This window comes from Gymnoscopelus braueri (genome assembly GCF_963280865.1).
Source record: "Gymnoscopelus braueri genome assembly, chromosome: 13".
Classification (NCBI taxonomy): domain Eukaryota; kingdom Metazoa; phylum Chordata; class Actinopteri; order Myctophiformes; family Myctophidae; genus Gymnoscopelus; species Gymnoscopelus braueri.
Window position 1 is genome coordinate 5129721 of NC_137615.1, and position 20000 is coordinate 5149720.

General features: G+C 42.4%; 1 protein-coding gene across 2 annotated transcripts in view; it reads right to left on the reverse strand.

Moving 5' to 3' along the window:
* The window catches only part of srebf1 (sterol regulatory element binding transcription factor 1), a 45962-nt gene that overhangs the window by 23975 nt on the left and 1987 nt on the right, over nucleotides 1-20000 (reverse strand). For both annotated transcript variants that reach the window (XM_080448066.1, XM_080448065.1), the window contains exons 2-7: nucleotides 14171-14971; nucleotides 3983-4155; nucleotides 3067-3186; nucleotides 1942-2160; nucleotides 1322-1436; nucleotides 58-218 (exon numbers count right to left, since the gene is read on the reverse strand). In XM_080448066.1, coding sequence (XP_080304192.1) covers nucleotides 58-218; nucleotides 1322-1436; nucleotides 1942-2160; nucleotides 3067-3186; nucleotides 3983-4155; nucleotides 14171-14971 — 1589 coding nt within the window. The remainder of the gene's footprint in view (nucleotides 1-57; nucleotides 219-1321; nucleotides 1437-1941; nucleotides 2161-3066; nucleotides 3187-3982; nucleotides 4156-14170; nucleotides 14972-20000) is intronic.

Consider the following 20000-nt stretch of genomic DNA (forward strand, 5'->3'; position numbering starts at 1 on the left):
GGGCTCTCTCCTTGTCTGTGTGAAGGTTCTTGGGTTGGGTTGGGGGGGGGGTGTTACCTTGGCGTCCTCTGCCATGGGGCTGTCTGGCTCCGAGTCGCTGCCACAGTGGGAGGAGTAGGAGGAGGGGGATCCCACGTCCGAGGCGGGGGGCGTGGGCAGCTCCGCCTTCACCTCGGGCTGGCCGTCCACCTCCATGGCCACCAGGTCCTTCAGAGACTCTGATGACGACGAGAGAGAGAGAGAGCAGAGATGTTCTGTTTGTTCTGATGAAGCGATTCTTTAAAAAAATCTAAATCCTAAAAAATTTTGGAAAAAAATCAAAAAAAAATTTTTTCACGATTTTTCAAAAATAGCAGATCTACAAGTTCATAGCGCGGCACTCGGTGCCGCGCTATGAGCTTGTATATCTGCTATTTTTGAATAGCCAAAGACATCTAAAGTGACACAGATGCGTTCCAGGTATCAATGGGTTAACTTCACTCACTCACACCCTCAGATCAAACGCTTGGTTGCACTATGTCGAGCCCCCTTCAATCCGGGAACGCATCTGTGTCATTTTAAGATTTCTTTGTCTATTAAAAAATAACAGATCTACAAGCTCATAGCGCGGCACCGAGTGCCTGCTACGAGCTTGTAGATCTGCTTTTTTTTTCTTTTTCTTTTCGTGAAACATTTTTAACTCAAATCTTTGCTTCTGGAGATTCTACAAATGTCTTCTAAATCCTAACTGTTTTTTTTTTTTTTTACTTTGTTGCTATAATATCAGTGGCTCTCAAACTTTTTCATATGTATTTGTCCGAGGATGTATTTCTACCACCCCTCCATCTCAACATATTTTGTTCCAGGGACTCCCAGAAGCAAAGATTTGAGTAAAAAAAATATATATTCAAAGATTTGCAAACATTTTCACGATTTTTCAAAAATAGCAGATCTACAAGCTCATAGCGCGGCACTCGGTGCCGTGCTATTTTACTTTGGACCATCATGGGCTTGGAATGATCTCCAAGCAAAAGTTAAACTGCCCTCACTGATTACAATGTAATGCATTTGTTTAATTGACAGGGACAATACAAAAAACTATGTATCAAGTTATATCATGGAATTTGTGAAAAGTATATATTACTGGTGAAATGAAGGTTATAGAGGAGATCACAGGGTCATCTCTCTCCACAACCATGTCATTTCAGTTCTTTTTGAAGCAATAGAAAAGGTTTTAAACGTGCCGCTTAAAGAAAAGTACAGTGGTTTACGTGAGCGAGCTGCAGCAGAAGAAATGACATGACATGGGATGAGGGGAGGGGGGGCGGGCGTGAGAACTCACTGTTTTTCTGAGCGGCCATTTTGAGAGCGATGTTCTCCTGTTTGAGCTTCTGGTTGGTCTGCTGTATGTAGCGGATGTAGTCGATGGCCTTCCGCAACACGGCCGACTTGTTGAGCTACGGGGACAGACAGACAGCAGAAAGACAAGCTTGTTGAGCTACGGGGACAGTACACTCTCGGAGTTACAGACCTGTAAGGGTCCATTTGGAACAAGGTTTGAGAGATCTCTATCTCTCAACGAGACAAGAGATGTTGGGCTCGTTGAGGCAGTACTCCTTGTCGACCAGTAGGTGTCCCTCTACCCAACACCAGGTTTTAAATACTGTACAAACCAGTGGTTCTCATTGAATCCCCTATTTTATACCTAGGCTATTTGAAAATAGAAGATCTATAAAGCTCACAGCGCGTTGCATCGCGACGCGTTGCGAGCTTGTAGATCTGCTATTTTCAAACATTTTAGTACTTTTACTTTTGGTACTTTAAGTACATTTAGATACCAAAATACTTTTGTACTTTTACTCAAGTACATCTTTAATTCGGGACTTTTACTTGTAACGGAGTACTTCTACATTGCGGTATTGATACTTTTACTTAAGTAAAACATTTGAGTACTTTGGTCACCTTGGCCTCGGTGCCCGCCACCAGGTCCTTGAGCTCGTTGATCTTGTCGTTGATGGAGGAGCGGTAGCGCTTCTCGATGGCGTTGTGGGCCGTGCGCTTCTCGCCCTTGTAGGGCACGCCCATGTGCTTCCCGCTGATGGCGATGCGGTTGATGGGCAGCTTGTCCGTGTCCATCATGAGGGGCATGGTGGTCAGGATGGTGCCGCCGCCCATCAGAGCCTAGAGAGAGGAGGAGAAACAGGAGGAGGAGGAGACAAAACAATGAGGAGTGGGCCATTTGGACATAACTTTTTTTGTACAGTTTTATAAACTTGTAGATCTGCTATTTTCAGCACGCAACCAAGTGTAAAATCAGCCATTACGACACCATCAAGGCACCGCCAACATACATTTTAGTCGACTAAATCAACTGTAGATTTAGTCGACTATAATCTTATGATATTTAGTCGACTGAAACTAGACAAAAAACTAAAACATTTCAGATGACTAAAATATGACTAAAACTAAATGGAAGTTTATTCAAAAGACTATGACTAAAACTACATCAAAATTTGCTGTCAAAATCAACACTGACACACATACCGTGTGTGTTTACAAACATTCGGACAAACGATCATAAGGGATATACATTTTCTGTGGCCAGTTGAAAAGGTAAGAAAAGCGTAGCATCTTTGGCGAGAAATGGTATATTCACATGCTGCTACAAGAGAAGGGGCCGATCGCGGTTGGAATATTTTTTCTCTGGGCGAGGCACACGGATAGCGTGTGTGTTTACCAACGATCGGACAAGCAATCTTAATGAATATACATTTTCTGTGACCAGTTGAAAGGTAAAAGAATTGCTGGCGGTGGGCAAACGCAGCCAGAAATAAGTTGCAGATCTTCAAGCTCACAACGCCTCGCAGTGCGAAGCGTTGTGAGCTTGAGTAGGTTGGCTATTTTTGCCAAGTTTAATCTACAATCTACAACACAATTTTATACAATATAGAGGAGGGGGTCCCTGCTTCATCTCTCTCTCAGCTAGGGGGTCCTTGGCCTGAAGAACGTTGAAGACCCCTGCACTAACCTGTAGAGAGGTGGTGGTGGAGGTGGTGTTGGGCAGAGAGGTGGTCACTATGCACTAACCTGTAGAGAGGTGGTGGTGGAGGTGGTGTTGGGTAGAGAGGTGGTCACTATGCAGTTGTCATGTTTCAGAGTGGTGTAGAGCAGAGACTCTGCCTTGATGAACTGGGGCTGGAGCAACACCTGACACACGCGCGCACACACACGCACACACACGCACACGCACACGCACACGCACACAGTAAGGAAGAGAGATCATGTCAAACCTTTTCATATTATCCACATCAATACCAGTCTCGCGAGCCAGACTGTTGCCTCCCACAATTCTCAAATGCTTCCGTCATACGGAAGTATGACAGTCTGTACAGTCATACAGTCTGTATGACTGAACATCCGTAAACCCAAATCTCTAACATTCATTTTTAAACATAAAACAACCATTTCTCTCGTGAGGACCAGGACAATGGTCCATACAACGTCTATTTCTATAGTTACTATAGTTGTGGGGACATTTGGTCTAGTATAGTAACACACACTCACACACCAAGGTTATTATAGTTACTAACAAAATAACGAAAACTAAAATTGAAAAAACCTTTTCGTTAACTGGAAGACATTTTTTTTATAATAAAATAAAAAATACGATAACTAACTGAAACGATTAAAAAAATATTATATATATTTTCTTGAGTTTTTATTACATGATACTTACTCTGGCCCCTTTCTATCCTGCACCTGACTTATTTGTTTATTTGGTGCAGGATTGAAAACAACGGTATAAAATTTAAAACACAAAAACGAATAAAAACTATAGCATTATCAAAATTGAAAACTAATAAAAATTTGCAAGTCCGCTCTAGAAACAAATTCAAACTAACGGAATTAGAACAAAAAATGTCAAAACCAACTAAAACTAAACTAAAATGAAAAATCCAAAACTATTTTAACCTATATAACACACACACACACACAGACGTACGGGTACTTGCTGCATATGGGGGGCGATGGTCTGTATGGGGGTGCTGTGGGTGGTGGTCAGCAGGGCGGTGGTGGCGGTCAGCCCCTGGACGTGAGTCTGGATGGCCATTGGCTGAACCCTGGGAGACGACGACGACAAGGTGACCATTGGTTGGCTGCTGGCTTGATTGACAGCTGGAAAAGAAAAGCGTAGATTCAAAACATTGATTCAGTCAAATAAACGTAATATTGAGCCAGAGTATGTGATGCTTTTTCTTCTTTTTACAGTAAAATGTTTTTTTCTAAACTTATCTGACCGTTCTAGCTGTTCTATTATTTGACTTTACTTGACACATTCACCGCCATTTACGGAGATCTCCATCATTAAAAAAATTTAAAAAAATAACGCGATCCAAAGATTTACTGCTCCTTCACTTCCTGGTTAAAGTATTTGGGAAATATTCTGTATCTCGGCTCCTGTGTTTTACTATGTCTTTTTGGCAAAACATGCTATTTTCAACTGGGTATAACAAGAGAAGAAGCACAGTGAAACCCTCTGTGATTATCAACCATCAGGGGATTGATCATACTGGAGACAAATATTATGTGGTTCTTGAAAAATTTGTCAGAATGCTGGCAGAAGCTACCTGTCAGCATTAGAAAGCCCCTGGCAGTGAATATGTTAATTATTACAATAGCCATTACTGATGAATATGTATCACAAATCTCATTGTGTAAATACTTTTGTGAACGAATCCCCACAATAATATACCTACGTATCGAGATATTCAAGTTTGTCCTTAGTTAGTGCCCAGACCACTAGCCCTATCTAGACGTAATCTGAAGCTGTATAACATGATGGTTTGTTTGCAGGCTAATAGCTGTGTAACATGATGGTTTGTTTGCAGGCTAATAGCTGTATAACATGATGGTTTGTTTGCAGGCTAATAGCTGTATAACATGATGGTTTGTTTGCAGGCTAATAGTTGTATAACATGATGGTTTGTTTGCAGGCTAATAGCTGTATAACATGATGGTTTGTTTGCAGGCTAATAGCTGTATAACATGATGGTTTGTTTGCAGGCTAATAGCTGTGTAACATGATGGTTTGTTTGCAGGCTAATACAGTAGCTGTATAACACGATGGTTTGTTTGCAGGCTAATAGCTGTATAACATGATGGTTTGTTTGCAGGCTAATAGCTGTGTAACATGATGGTTTGTTTGCAGGCTAATAGCTGTATAACATGATGGTTTGTTTGCAGGCTAATAGCTGTGTAACATGATGGTTTGTTTGCAGGCTAATACAGTAGCTGTATAACACGATGGTTTGTTTGCAGGCTAATAGCTGTATAACATGATGGTTTGTTTGCAGGCTAATAGCTGTATAACACGATGGTTTGTTTGCAGGCTAATAGCTGTATAACATGATGGTTTGTTTGCAGGCTAATAGCTGTGTAACATGATGGTTTGTTTGCAGGCTAATACAGTAGCTGTATAACACGATGGTTTGTTTGCAGGCTAATAGCTGTATAACATGATGGTTTGTTTGCAGGCTAATAGGTGACTGAACGCTTATCTTATCAGTGGTCTGATGATGTCAGTCAGTGGGTGACCTCTGACCTCCCTTATCAGAGGGCTGGGCACTGTTATTGAATATCGCGATCCAAAGATTTACTGCTCCTTCACTTCCTGGTTAAAGTATTTGGGAAATATTCTGTATCTCGGCTCCTGTGTTTTACTATGTCTTTTTGGCAAAACATGCTATTTTCAACTGGGTATAACAAGAGAAGAAGCACAGTGAAACCCTCTGTGATTATCAACCATCAGGGGATTGATCATACTGGAGACAAATATTATGTGGTTCTTGAAAAATTTGTCAGAATGCTGGCAGAAGCTACCTGTCAGCATTAGAAAGCCCCTGGCAGTGAATATGTTAATTATTACAATAGCCATTACTGATGAATATGTATCACAAATCTCATTGTGTAAATACTTTTGTGAACGAATCCCCACAATAATATACCTACGTATCGAGATATTCAAGTTTGTCCTTAGTTAGTGCCCAGACCACTAGCCCTATCTAGACGTAATCTGAAGCTGTATAACATGATGGTTTGTTTGCAGGCTAATAGCTGTGTAACATGATGGTTTGTTTGCAGGCTAATAGCTGTATAACATGATGGTTTGTTTGCAGGCTAATAGCTGTATAACATGATGGTTTGTTTGCAGGCTAATAGTTGTATAACATGATGGTTTGTTTGCAGGCTAATAGCTGTATAACATGATGGTTTGTTTGCAGGCTAATAGCTGTATAACATGATGGTTTGTTTGCAGGCTAATAGCTGTGTAACATGATGGTTTGTTTGCAGGCTAATACAGTAGCTGTATAACACGATGGTTTGTTTGCAGGCTAATAGCTGTATAACATGATGGTTTGTTTGCAGGCTAATAGCTGTGTAACATGATGGTTTGTTTGCAGGCTAATAGCTGTATAACATGATGGTTTGTTTGCAGGCTAATAGCTGTGTAACATGATGGTTTGTTTGCAGGCTAATACAGTAGCTGTATAACACGATGGTTTGTTTGCAGGCTAATAGCTGTATAACATGATGGTTTGTTTGCAGGCTAATAGCTGTATAACACGATGGTTTGTTTGCAGGCTAATAGCTGTATAACATGATGGTTTGTTTGCAGGCTAATAGCTGTGTAACATGATGGTTTGTTTGCAGGCTAATACAGTAGCTGTATAACACGATGGTTTGTTTGCAGGCTAATAGCTGTATAACATGATGGTTTGTTTGCAGGCTAATAGGTGACTGAACGCTTATCTTATCAGTGGTCTGATGATGTCAGTCAGTGGGTGACCTCTGACCTCCCTTATCAGAGGGCTGGGCACTGTTATTGAATATCGCGATCCAAAGATTTACTGCTCCTTCACTTCCTGGTTAAAGTATTTGGGAAATATTCTGTATCTCGGCTCCTGTGTTTTACTATGTCTTTTTGGCAAAACATGCTATTTTCAACTGGGTATAACAAGAGAAGAAGCACAGTGAAACCCTCTGTGATTATCAACCATCAGGGGATTGATCATACTGGAGACAAATATTATGTGGTTCTTGAAAAATTTGTCAGAATGCTGGCAGAAGCTACCTGTCAGCATTAGAAAGCCCCTGGCAGTGAATATGTTAATTATTACAATAGCCATTACTGATGAATATGTATCACAAATCTCATTGTGTAAATACTTTTGTGAACGAATCCCCACAATAATATACCTACGTATCGAGATATTCAAGTTTGTCCTTAGTTAGTGCCCAGACCACTAGCCCTATCTAGACGTAATCTGAAGCTGTATAACATGATGGTTTGTTTGCAGGCTAATAGCTGTGTAACATGATGGTTTGTTTGCAGGCTAATAGCTGTATAACATGATGGTTTGTTTGCAGGCTAATAGCTGTATAACATGATGGTTTGTTTGCAGGCTAATAGTTGTATAACATGATGGTTTGTTTGCAGGCTAATAGCTGTATAACATGATGGTTTGTTTGCAGGCTAATAGCTGTATAACATGATGGTTTGTTTGCAGGCTAATAGCTGTGTAACATGATGGTTTGTTTGCAGGCTAATACAGTAGCTGTATAACACGATGGTTTGTTTGCAGGCTAATAGCTGTATAACATGATGGTTTGTTTGCAGGCTAATAGCTGTGTAACATGATGGTTTGTTTGCAGGCTAATAGCTGTATAACATGATGGTTTGTTTGCAGGCTAATAGCTGTGTAACATGATGGTTTGTTTGCAGGCTAATACAGTAGCTGTATAACACGATGGTTTGTTTGCAGGCTAATAGCTGTATAACATGATGGTTTGTTTGCAGGCTAATAGCTGTATAACACGATGGTTTGTTTGCAGGCTAATAGCTGTATAACATGATGGTTTGTTTGCAGGCTAATAGCTGTGTAACATGATGGTTTGTTTGCAGGCTAATACAGTAGCTGTATAACACGATGGTTTGTTTGCAGGCTAATAGCTGTATAACATGATGGTTTGTTTGCAGGCTAATAGGTGACTGAACGCTTATCTTATCAGTGGTCTGATGATGTCAGTCAGTGGGTGACCTCTGACCTCCCTTATCAGAGGGCTGGGCACTGTTATTGAATATCGCGATCCAAAGATTTACTGCTCCTTCACTTCCTGGTTAAAGTATTTGGGAAATATTCTGTATCTCGGCTCCTGTGTTTTACTATGTCTTTTTGGCAAAACATGCTATTTTCAACTGGGTATAACAAGAGAAGAAGCACAGTGAAACCCTCTGTGATTATCAACCATCAGGGGATTGATCATACTGGAGACAAATATTATGTGGTTCTTGAAAAATTTGTCAGAATGCTGGCAGAAGCTACCTGTCAGCATTAGAAAGCCCCTGGCAGTGAATATGTTAATTATTACAATAGCCATTACTGATGAATATGTATCACAAATCTCATTGTGTAAATACTTTTGTGAACGAATCCCCACAATAATATACCTACGTATCGAGATATTCAAGTTTGTCCTTAGTTAGTGCCCAGACCACTAGCCCTATCTAGACGTAATCTGAAGCTGTATAACATGATGGTTTGTTTGCAGGCTAATAGCTGTGTAACATGATGGTTTGTTTGCAGGCTAATAGCTGTATAACATGATGGTTTGTTTGCAGGCTAATAGCTGTATAACATGATGGTTTGTTTGCAGGCTAATAGTTGTATAACATGATGGTTTGTTTGCAGGCTAATAGCTGTATAACATGATGGTTTGTTTGCAGGCTAATAGCTGTATAACATGATGGTTTGTTTGCAGGCTAATAGCTGTGTAACATGATGGTTTGTTTGCAGGCTAATACAGTAGCTGTATAACACGATGGTTTGTTTGCAGGCTAATAGCTGTATAACATGATGGTTTGTTTGCAGGCTAATAGCTGTGTAACATGATGGTTTGTTTGCAGGCTAATAGCTGTATAACATGATGGTTTGTTTGCAGGCTAATAGCTGTGTAACATGATGGTTTGTTTGCAGGCTAATACAGTAGCTGTATAACACGATGGTTTGTTTGCAGGCTAATAGCTGTATAACATGATGGTTTGTTTGCAGGCTAATAGCTGTATAACACGATGGTTTGTTTGCAGGCTAATAGCTGTATAACATGATGGTTTGTTTGCAGGCTAATAGCTGTGTAACATGATGGTTTGTTTGCAGGCTAATACAGTAGCTGTATAACACGATGGTTTGTTTGCAGGCTAATAGCTGTATAACATGATGGTTTGTTTGCAGGCTAATAGGTGACTGAACGCTTATCTTATCAGTGGTCTGATGATGTCAGTCAGTGGGTGACCTCTGACCTCCCTTATCAGAGGGCTGGGCACTGTTATTGGCCCGTCACAATTATTACATAATCGTCGCAATTATTTGAGATAATGGCAATTATTTTTGAATAATCAGTGGCAGACTGGCAATGCCACCTGACTTAGAGCACGGTCACACAAACAGTATGTGCGTGTCAAGAGGCTTTAGAAAGAGTGTCACAGCCCTCTATCCTGACCTATCAGAGCCTGTGTTTGTGTGCTCACCCTGTCGTTGGGTTCTTTTCCGACTACAAGGAGTAACCCAAAACCTGTGAAGTCAAGCGATAGTTTGTTTGTTGACGTTTCTCTACATGGTCACAAGAGCTAACACACAAACTATGCAGAACTCTCTTTGACAGCTGTCACTCTGTATTGACAGGAACACATGGCGGCACACTCAGTAGCCTGAGGTCATAGGTCACTGGTCACCAAACACAAAGTTTACTTCTCCAATACAACTCTGTAGTTTGTACACGTTTGGTTACACTCGGTCAATTCAATTATTATTATAATAATAACTCTGTGCTGCTTACTCATACCTTCGAGTCGACACTGGCGTTCGTCGACACGTGTGTCTTTCTAAGTGTGGAGTTCAATAATTGGTCAACTTTGACCGGGCGTCAGTCAGCCAATGGGAAAGGAACGCCGTGGCTGACCCCACTTTGGCAGCCATTTCACTTGTAGTTCTGCTTTGAGAGAGCCAACCACTCCGACGTTAAGTCAATCGAACAGAACTACAAACCAGTAAACTAGCACAAAAGTGGCCCTGACGACATGGGAAATGGACGAATTGCCTGAAGCCTTGGCTCAAATAATCAGAGGAGGAGGTGACTAAGAGGAGTCCTGGGTGAGGGGTGACTCACTGTACTCGTGTCATTATGTTTTATTATTATTATTAATCTGCTCATGACTACGTCAGGCCACATAAACCGCTGTGACAACACTAAACACACCATAAATAAAGACCTCTTGGTTTACGACCGTGTGGACCTGCAACCAAGAAGCATGTGGGGATTCCTGCGTGTGTGTGTGTGTGTGTGTGTGTGTGTGTGTGTGTGTGTGTGTGTGTGTGTGTGTGTGTGTGTGTGTGTGTGTGTGTGTGTGTGTGTGTGTGTGCGTGTGCGTGTGTGTGTGCGTGTTTGAAAGGGATAAATACACTGCGGGAATTCCCAGGATCAAATAACTCAATCAAAACACCCTGATGAAGGCATTGTTGCCGCAACAACGCGTAGGTGTGTTTTTTTATTCCTGACATGCATTTGCCAGACTATTAAAAGGCTTTTAAATTTTTCCACAAGAGTGCCTTGGTCTCTCTCTTCCCTTTTTTGGACATTTCAATTCATGTTGTCACCCATTCGTATCAAAGGACACCTTGTTTGGGTGTTTTTCCTTTGCCAAACATATGTGCTCCCTTCTCTCTTTCTCCGACTCAATCAAATATTTGGCAAGATCACGTACAAAAGTTAAGTATTGTTTATTTAGTCTTCCCCACAACGATGAGAATATTTTCACATGTTCCGTTTCAACAGTCGTTTCTGTCTAATATTTCACTAGTGTACCTGTCCCCAGATCTAATATTTCACTAGTGTACCTGTCCCCAGATCTGTCTAGTGTCTGCTGGGAACATGTGGTGCCAGTCCACGTGTCACATGGGGACAATCACCATGGGGACAATCAATCAGTCCGAGTCCGGTGACTGATTGATTGAGTGTGATTAAAAAAATCACACCCAGTGTGAAGTGGGCGGTGTGGTCATCACAGTGATGGAATCTCACTTCAAAAAAATATGGATTTTTTTAAGTGCATAATCCTATTTATAGGTTATTAATGTCATCATGTGTCTCGCTAGCCAATCACAGTGCTGAATAGAGTCAGCCAATAGAGTCAGCCAATCACAGTACAGCTAGGGGTGTACTAATGAGCCAATCACAGTACAGCTAATGAGGTGTCCCAACCCCACTTATAGGGGCGGCTACACCGCCCAAAAAAGGGAACCAGGAGACCTGGTACTGCCAGACCCCTAGTGGTTGAAAGATCAGAGCACTACGTCACGCTAAGCTTGGCCAATCAAAAAGAGGACAGAAGACAGACCTCTTTTATGCCCATGTATGGACGAAAACGTTTGGAGAGGGGGACCGACAAAGCCTCATGTAGGCCCGACCCCCTGGGTCTGGCAAAAAGACATTCACCTACTAGGCTATGGGATGACACCATCAAAGCCAAATCATTAGTAATAAATGTTTAATGTGCACATTTTTCCATTGTGGCCAAACAAAGTCCTGTGTTGCAAATAAAGGTCTTTCAACAGACTCACATGTAGCTGTATTTACAGCTCTATGGTCAAAATGTCAACATAAATCACAACCAGTCGCATCTACCCTTTTGCTCTTGAAAATGTGTTCCAATTTCCGTTTGAAAATTACAGGCGGTGTAAGTGATATTTTCTTAAATTAAGTGTTAAATATCCCTATATTCTGAATATTCAGGATACCAATCTGATTGAATCAGGAGAGAAAATAACTCATACAGGATAACGGATTAACAAGTGAAATTTGGAAGTGATGAAACAGAAACAAAAAGAGCAGACATTGTGAGCTTGTAGATCGGCTTATTTTTAAAAGATTTGAAATGGGACAATCTGCATGATGAGTACTTTTACTTATGGTACTTTAAGTACATTTTGATGCCAATACCTTTGTACTTACTCAAGTACATTTTGAATCCGGACTTTCACTTGTAACGGAGTATTTCTACATTGCAGTATTGATACTTTTACTTAAGTAAAACATTTTTGTACTTTTTGCTGATCACCACCTACTGTACAAGACCCTCAACAACCACCTCTCTGAACTACCTCTCTGAACCACTCCAACGCTACGCGTTCCCTCCCTCAGGTCTGGTGATACCAACCTCCTGGACGTCCCCAGGACAAAGACACAAACCTGGGGTGACAGCAGGGCCTTCTCGCGCTATATAAATCGCATGCATTATTATTATTTTCTCAGGTTCTTCGTGCCAGTCAGGTGGATTCTGCTGCCAACTTGAAGTGAATCATATTTAAACGTTGAGGTGCAAGAGAAGCGTCTCCCAGCTGGCTTAGTTGGCGGGCTGGTAGACGGGGGGGGGCGGCAGGCTGGTAGACGGGGCAACAGCAGGCTGGTAGCGGCGGGCTACCTCGGCCAGTATCACGCATGAGGACTTGGCAAGCTGTCTGGTTCTGTTGCCGACGTGGAACGCTGTCAAAGCGGGATGATGGCGTCTCGCTGTGTGCTTCATATGCATTTTTTGATAGAAGATGGGAGTGGTGGAAATTCTAATCGGATATATTGTTTCTGATGAGATTTTAACCACATTAACCAGGGCATATACGTGTTTTGGGTAAGTATTCAAAAAACAGCCTAAATTACACGAGCTCACACCACTATTCTCCGGACAATGAAGTACGTAGGGCACATACTGTAGGGCTTAAGTGGTTCATTTGTTGGTCTTGGAAGAGTTTTCACCAGTAAAAACAAAACAAAAAACTAGTCTGACAGTATACCAATGGAACCAGTCAGGCTACTGCTTGGCCTTACATCTACAACTCATCTAACCCCTGCTCACTTTGCTAGGTGTGGGATGGCTCAGGGTAGAGGACAGAGTACAGCAACTAGCAATGGGCCTGGCCTACAAGATACACCACACCACAAAGACACCCATGTACCTGTCAAAATACTTCACAAAAGTCACACAATCACAACACTCCACTAATTACGTTCAACCCAGATTTGGCTCAAACAAGGGGTTAAATTCATTCTCCTGCTATGCCACCAAAATGTGGAACACCCAACCAACAGTCGTAAAGGAGTGTAAATCCCTACTCTCCTACAAAACCGCTCTAAAAGAGCACTTACAGGTGGCTTCAAATCGAAACTGGCCCCTATGAAAAGTCGATCTACAAGCTGATCTAAAATCTAAAACGCGTCACTGTGCGACGCGTTTTGAGCTTGTAGATCTGCTATTTTTGCTGAAAAGTTATATTTGTATTTAATTTCAAATGCATTTAGTTATACTTATGTTAACTTTATGAAGTTAAATACAAATACATTGTACATAAAAAAGACAATATAATTTGTATACTAGTCATTAAAGGTAGGGTAAGTGATTTTTTTTTGGTTAAAACAAAAAGTATTTTGTTAAAAGGTTAAAACACTGTATTCTGATAGTAATCATTGCTATAGAGTGTTTGTTCAGTAACAGATGTCTCCCTGTCTCTCCAGCTCTTTAATAAACCGAAAATAAATTTTTCGGTAGGTGTCAAAATCTCAGCCAATCAGGAGAAAGTACCCATTTTAAGCTTAATTTGTATAGTGTTCCAGTTCCAATTTTGTCTGCTCATTTCTTAGTGTCATCACTTCCAATTTCACTTGTTTAATCTGTATCCTGATTGAGTTCTCTGTCCTGGTTGGATAAAATTGGAAATGAAACTGAAACTGAAACGAAAATGCATTTTCTGTTTAATAAAGAGGTGGAGAGACAAGGAGACTCCTAATACTGAACAAACACTCTATAGCAATGAGTATATCAGAATATAGAGCTATTTAACAATTATTTTAACCAACGCAAATCACTTACCCTACCTTTAAGCTACTAATATAGACTGAAGAAATTAAAGCGGGTCATGTTTACATGTTTGGAATTGTAACAGCTGAAATCAATAATATATCAGTATTCCGATATTAACCTGCGGGCCGCATTAAGTGCAGGTGGGGGGCCGCATGTGGCCCCCGGGCCGCCAGTTGCCCATGTATATGAGGTACAGAATAAGAACCCATGAATGACAGTCCTTACCTGTGTATCCATTCTGGTGGCTGTATGTCACCCGGTGGGCCTGGAGGGTTGGAAGAGGAGCCTGGTGCAGCGACGGAGCCTGGAGCTGAACCGTCTGCTGCTGCAGCTGCTGCTGCTGGGGTACGGGGGACGACATGAACAGGGCCTGGGGGGGCACGGAGGAGGTGAACACCACCGGGGGGCTCCGTCCTCCTCCAGGAGAACCGTGAGGAGGAGGAGGGGATGCAGCAACAGCAGCCGGGGTCTGGGGGGCGGCAGCAGCAGCCGGAGGGGCAGGGGGGCTGAGAACAGGCTGGAGGGGAAGCTCCGCTTTGGGGGCCTGTGGCTGCTGCTGCTGCTGCTGCTGCTGCTGCTGCTGCTGCTGCTGCGGCTGCGGCTGCGGCTGCGGCTGCGGCTGCGGCTGCGGCTGCGGCTGCGGCTGCGGCTGCGGCTGCGGCCTGGGGCTGGAGGTGACCACCTGGGCCAGAGGAGCCTGCTGGAAGGTGGGGGGGGGCTTGATGAAGGCCTTGTCCGGCGTGGAGGAGCTGGTGCGGGTGATGGGAGGACCCAGGAGGGCGTCCAGGTGGGGGCTGCTGCTCTGGAGCGAGGAGGGGGAGGAGGAGGAGGATGAGGATGTAGAGGATGGAGGTGTAAGGGAGGTGGATGGAGGAGGAGGAGGGGAGGAGATGGAGCGGGTCAGGCCAGGGAGAGGCTGCTCCTGCTGGGCCTGGGGGGGAGGTCCTGTGTAGAGCTGCGGCGGCATCGGGGGGTCGAACAGGCCTCCGAACTCCATGTCCTGGTTGTTGATGAGCTGGAGCATGTCTGAGGAGCAGAGGGAACACACTGCGGTCAATACGCCATGGACACTGATGAGTGGAGATGTTTTGTGTTAAAATACTTAATGTAGGTATTCAAAAATAGCAGATCTACAAGCTCATAGCGCTGCACTCGAGCTTGTAGATATTAGCTATTTTTGAAAAGACAAAGACAACACAAAATAAACATTTCAGGTTGGGATACAAATTGTATCCAATCAGGAAAGAGACCCTCATTCATACAGGATACAGGAGAAATAAGTGTGAAATTAGAAGTGATGAAACTAAATTCTAACTGGAACACTATAAAACTGAAGCTGATTTTTGTAGAGTTCCTGAACAAACACTGTAGCAATGATTACAATTACATTGTCCTTTTTATTTACTGTACATCAAAATATAAAGCTTTTGCAGTTTCTTTTACAAAAACAATAGTTTCAAACAAGATGTCTCAATGATACCTTATATACATTGATACATACGTATATTAACTCAGACCGAGTGCAGACGTATAATCTCAGTCTAGTCTATTTATTTTGGTTTTATATTATTGCTACAGTATCTCTTTATTCTAACCTGTACCTATCCTGTGTTTACTGCTGTTGCCGTTTACGACACACTGAATTCCCCCACACAGGGATGAATAAAGCTTTATCTTTATCTTATCTGGACCTGGTCAGAGGAACCAGATGTGAAATTCAGAGCAGGTACAGTACATTGAAATCAACTTGGCCTGGATTTAGCAGCCCTCGTTCTGAAGGACACATCCATTGCTCCTCTCCCACAAAGCTTGCATCATCCATCTACTGGCATCCCCGCCCCCCCTCTCCCCCCTCCCCCCCAGCACCACTGAAGACATTACATTTCTGGGCTGTTCATTGGCCACATATCTGCCATGTTATCCAATAGAATATTTTCACTTCTGCCTCCCCACCAAAAAAAAGAGAAAAACGTTCACATCCACCACTGAGATTAAAAGCCATCAAGACCAGTAAAGCATCTAGTGTCATTTTGGCTTTTAGATACATGGTATGGCATATTGGTTGGCTATTCAAAAATAGCAGATCTACAAGCTCATAGCGCTACGAGCTTGTAGATCTGCAATTCTTTTTTTTTTTATTGTGAAAATGTGTGCAAATCTTTGAATGTATATATATTTTTAAGCAAACATTAGTAACTCAAATCTTTGCTTCTGGGGGTCTCTGGAACTTAATATTTTGAGATGGGGGGTCCGTGGCCAAATGCATATAATTTTGGGTGGTCCTTGACATGAAAAGATTAGAGCACCACTGATATGGCAACGTTTTTTTTTCCGGAAAACCGTTAAAAGATTTTTTTTACTTAAAAGATCATTTGTAGAACGAGGCCTCAGGTCTTCTAAAAAATATATATTCTAAGATTTTTCCAAAATAGCAGATCTACAAGCTCGTAGATCTGCTATTTTTGAATAGCCAAATGAATCTAGAAAATGACACAGATGCCTTCCCCTACATGTTAAGTGTATTATTAACTATTATAACAAGTACAGTGGCACAGTTGGTTGGCAGCCCATTTGAAAGTTCTAAATGCCTGGAAAACATCTTTAACCACACGAACCCACGGCGAACATTCCACGAAAATAGCCGATCTACAAGTTCACGCGTCGCTTGAGCTGGTAGACCGGCTATCTTCGCCGAAGAGATTTGGATTTGGTAGTGTAGAGTCCTGGGAATCCCCTGTCAGCTAAGTATATATAGCAGTGGTTCTCAACCAGTGGTCCTTGAGGGGGTTCCAGGGGGTCCCCAGTTAAATTATAGATATTTAGGAACCAAATGGACCCTTATCATAAGGGTCTTATGTGTTTCGTGTCTGTAACTGTGAGAGTGTACAAATGGAACCAAATGGACCCTAACGGGTCCATTTGGTTCCATTTGTACACTCTCACAGTTAAACTAACATTGATTTTACAATATAAATTGGGGTCCCATAGATAAAAATGCCATTAAATGGGGGTCCGTAGCCCTAATACATGTCAAACTGGGGGTCCTTTAAATTAAAATGGTTGAGAATCACTGCTAGAGCCGTAAAAAAAACTTCTCTTATGGGGGTCCCTGGTATATCTTTTCTGATGTGGGTCCGCAGGCTAATAAGTGTCAATTTGGGGGTCCTTGACATGGAAACGGTTGAAAACCACTGATATATAAGGTTTACGTGGTTGTTAGTTATGGTCCCCCCAGGGCACTTATAGTCAAGCCTGACACCAGGGTCACGTTATGTCACAGTCACGTTTCAAACAACTTGGCTTCTTCGTCGCAAATTGATTTCTGTCTGGACAAAGAGGGATGTGGCAATACGGCCGTTATTATGTGTGATATCGCAATAACAAAAATGTCTCAATATTAGTGTGGGCATATTATTATATAGTATTCAGGCCAAAACAATTATTGTAATAATTGTAACGAGAGTGAAACAGCCTGCCTGTCTCTACCTTGTAGAGACTCTCTCACTGATCGCATTTCTGTGGCTGTAACGTATAGAACTACGTATAATATATCCTACCTCAATAACCAGGCACGGTGCATTTCTAAACTGTGTATATTCTGTATCTCCTCTGTTTGGAGGGAAGGTGCAAACATACATGGTATACAGAGGCTACTACGGTTTTTAAACTGTATTACTTACTACTCTATGACTCACCACTAGTGCTACTAGTGCCTAGGTGTGGATTATATAACTTGTATTTCTCATCTTTCATTACCTTACTTGCATTAAGACATATTTTTGCACTGTATATGTGTGTGTCGTTAATTGTTGCACAGTCTGCCACACCGACACTAAGTTCGCTGCACGTGCACTGTGCACGTACGAGCATGTGACAAAGAAAGTATTTGAATCACGCAAATAATGAGGGATATATTATTACGGAAACGTCAGGGTGCTCCAGTGTGTGTGTGTGTGTGTGTGTGTGTGTGTGTGTGTGTGTGTGTGTGTGCTACCGGAGCAGCCTGGATTTGTAAACCAATGTTTTCTATGAGGTGATCGTTCCCAGCCAATCAGCTTTCGCCTCACAGACTTGCTATGCGGACCAGCCCCCAAGACTCAGAGAGAGAGAGAGAGAGAGAGAGAGAGAGAGAGACACACAGAGAGACATAGAGAGAGAGAGCTGCTTGTCTGCGAGGCTCGTTCACTCGTGCGTGGGGTTACTATCGGCCACTGCCGTGCAGAGGTTACTGTCGGTCACATTTTGGGGGAAGAAGCTGTCAAGTGCCTTAGCAGGAGGATGCACACGTTATACGCAACACCCGAAACCTGACTTATACTTCCCCGTACGCCAGTACATCACTCGGCGAACACTTGGCAGATCTACAAGCGCTTGTAGATCTGCTATTTTTATTTTTCACAGAGCATAAAATGAAGCAATTCCGTGTTACACCGAAATCGGTGACCTATGTAAATCTGCCCCCCCCCCCCCCCCCCCTAGAGATTGCTTGTGGGGAAATGTTTTTTTTTTTTTGGGGTGATTTTTTGGGTTGTGTTTGAGGTCTGATATAAAATGATGGTCAGGTCAAGCAGTTGTATGCTGACGTACACATTCTGCATGTTTCATTCACATTATGATGTTTTTAGCATCATGCAGCATAGAGCATTGTCAAATGTGTGCCTAGAATTTCTAGAATATATACTTAAAACACCATAGTCGACCGGAGTCCCCCAGGGGTCTATCTCAGTGGTTCTCAAAGTGGGGTCCGGGGACCCCCAGGGGTCCTTGGGGGGGGGGTTCCCCAGCAAAAGTAGTCAACATAAAATCACAATCATTTTAACCACTTTAACCTTTTATACGTTGGCTACTCAAAAATAGCAGATCTACAAACTCATAGCGCGGCACAGAGTGCCGCGCTATGAGCTTGTAGATCTGCTATTTTCCAAAAATCTTGAACATTAGTGAAGATTTTTAAACACAAATGGGGTCCCTGGCACAACATGTTTTCAGATGGGGGTCCGCGGCCAAATATTTATCAATTTGGGGGTCCTTGACGTGAAAAAGTTTGAGAACCACTGGTCTATCTCTACTGGACTGCCTCCCTTTTCCACCTCTACACTAAATATCTTTGCAACGCGTTGCAACTCCACACGTGGTGACATTGTAGATCTGCTATTTTCGCCCCCCAGAACAAGGACGCTTGGGTTCATGTGGTTAAACTCGCAAAGCGAATTTATTCCAAGTCTATAACAACTTTTCAATGCCTGACTGTATATTGAGGTCGGGTTTATAATGCATCATAATGTGCTTACAATGCATTAAAACATTCATTATACATGTTTATAATTGTATAATAAGTGCTGGTCACTGTAAACTCAACAGAACAGCACAATATACCAGGTAACACTTTACTTAGAGGTTGTGTCTGGTCTATAATGCATTATAATAGCATTTCTAATGCATTATAATGCACTTGTAAGGCTTCATAACACTAGTTATAAATGCTTATAATCATGCATAACAACTCTTTTAAGACCCTTTTAAAGTGACTAAGTTGTGGTAGTTATAATGTCCTGTTCCTCTGAACTTATAATGCATTTATGACCAGGAATACAAGAACGCTCGCCCCCAAAACACGCTCGCCACGGGTCAAATCCGGCGACATCGGGACTGTCGGATACACCAATCCGGCGACCTTAGTAGCGGTCGGACCCACCAGGTATTTCTGGCCACAAGAACCTACTAGGCCATGTTTGGGTACCGAGACTAGGGGGATTGGGGATGATTAACGATTCTGTCGGGACATAAGCATAACCGGAACGGCTCTTAGTCGGCTGAAGCAGACTTTGCAACGTTCGGCACGCCGACTCGCTCACCTGAGCTTGCTCGGCGGCAGTGGTGTAAAGTAACTAAGTACATTTACTTAAGTACTGTACTTAAGTACAATTTTGAGGTATTTGTACTTTACTTGAGCATTTCCAATTTCCAATACTTTTACTTCTACTCCACTACATCTGGGATCCAAATATTGTACTTTTACTCCACTAAATGCTTTTGAAAACGTTCACCTTCACCT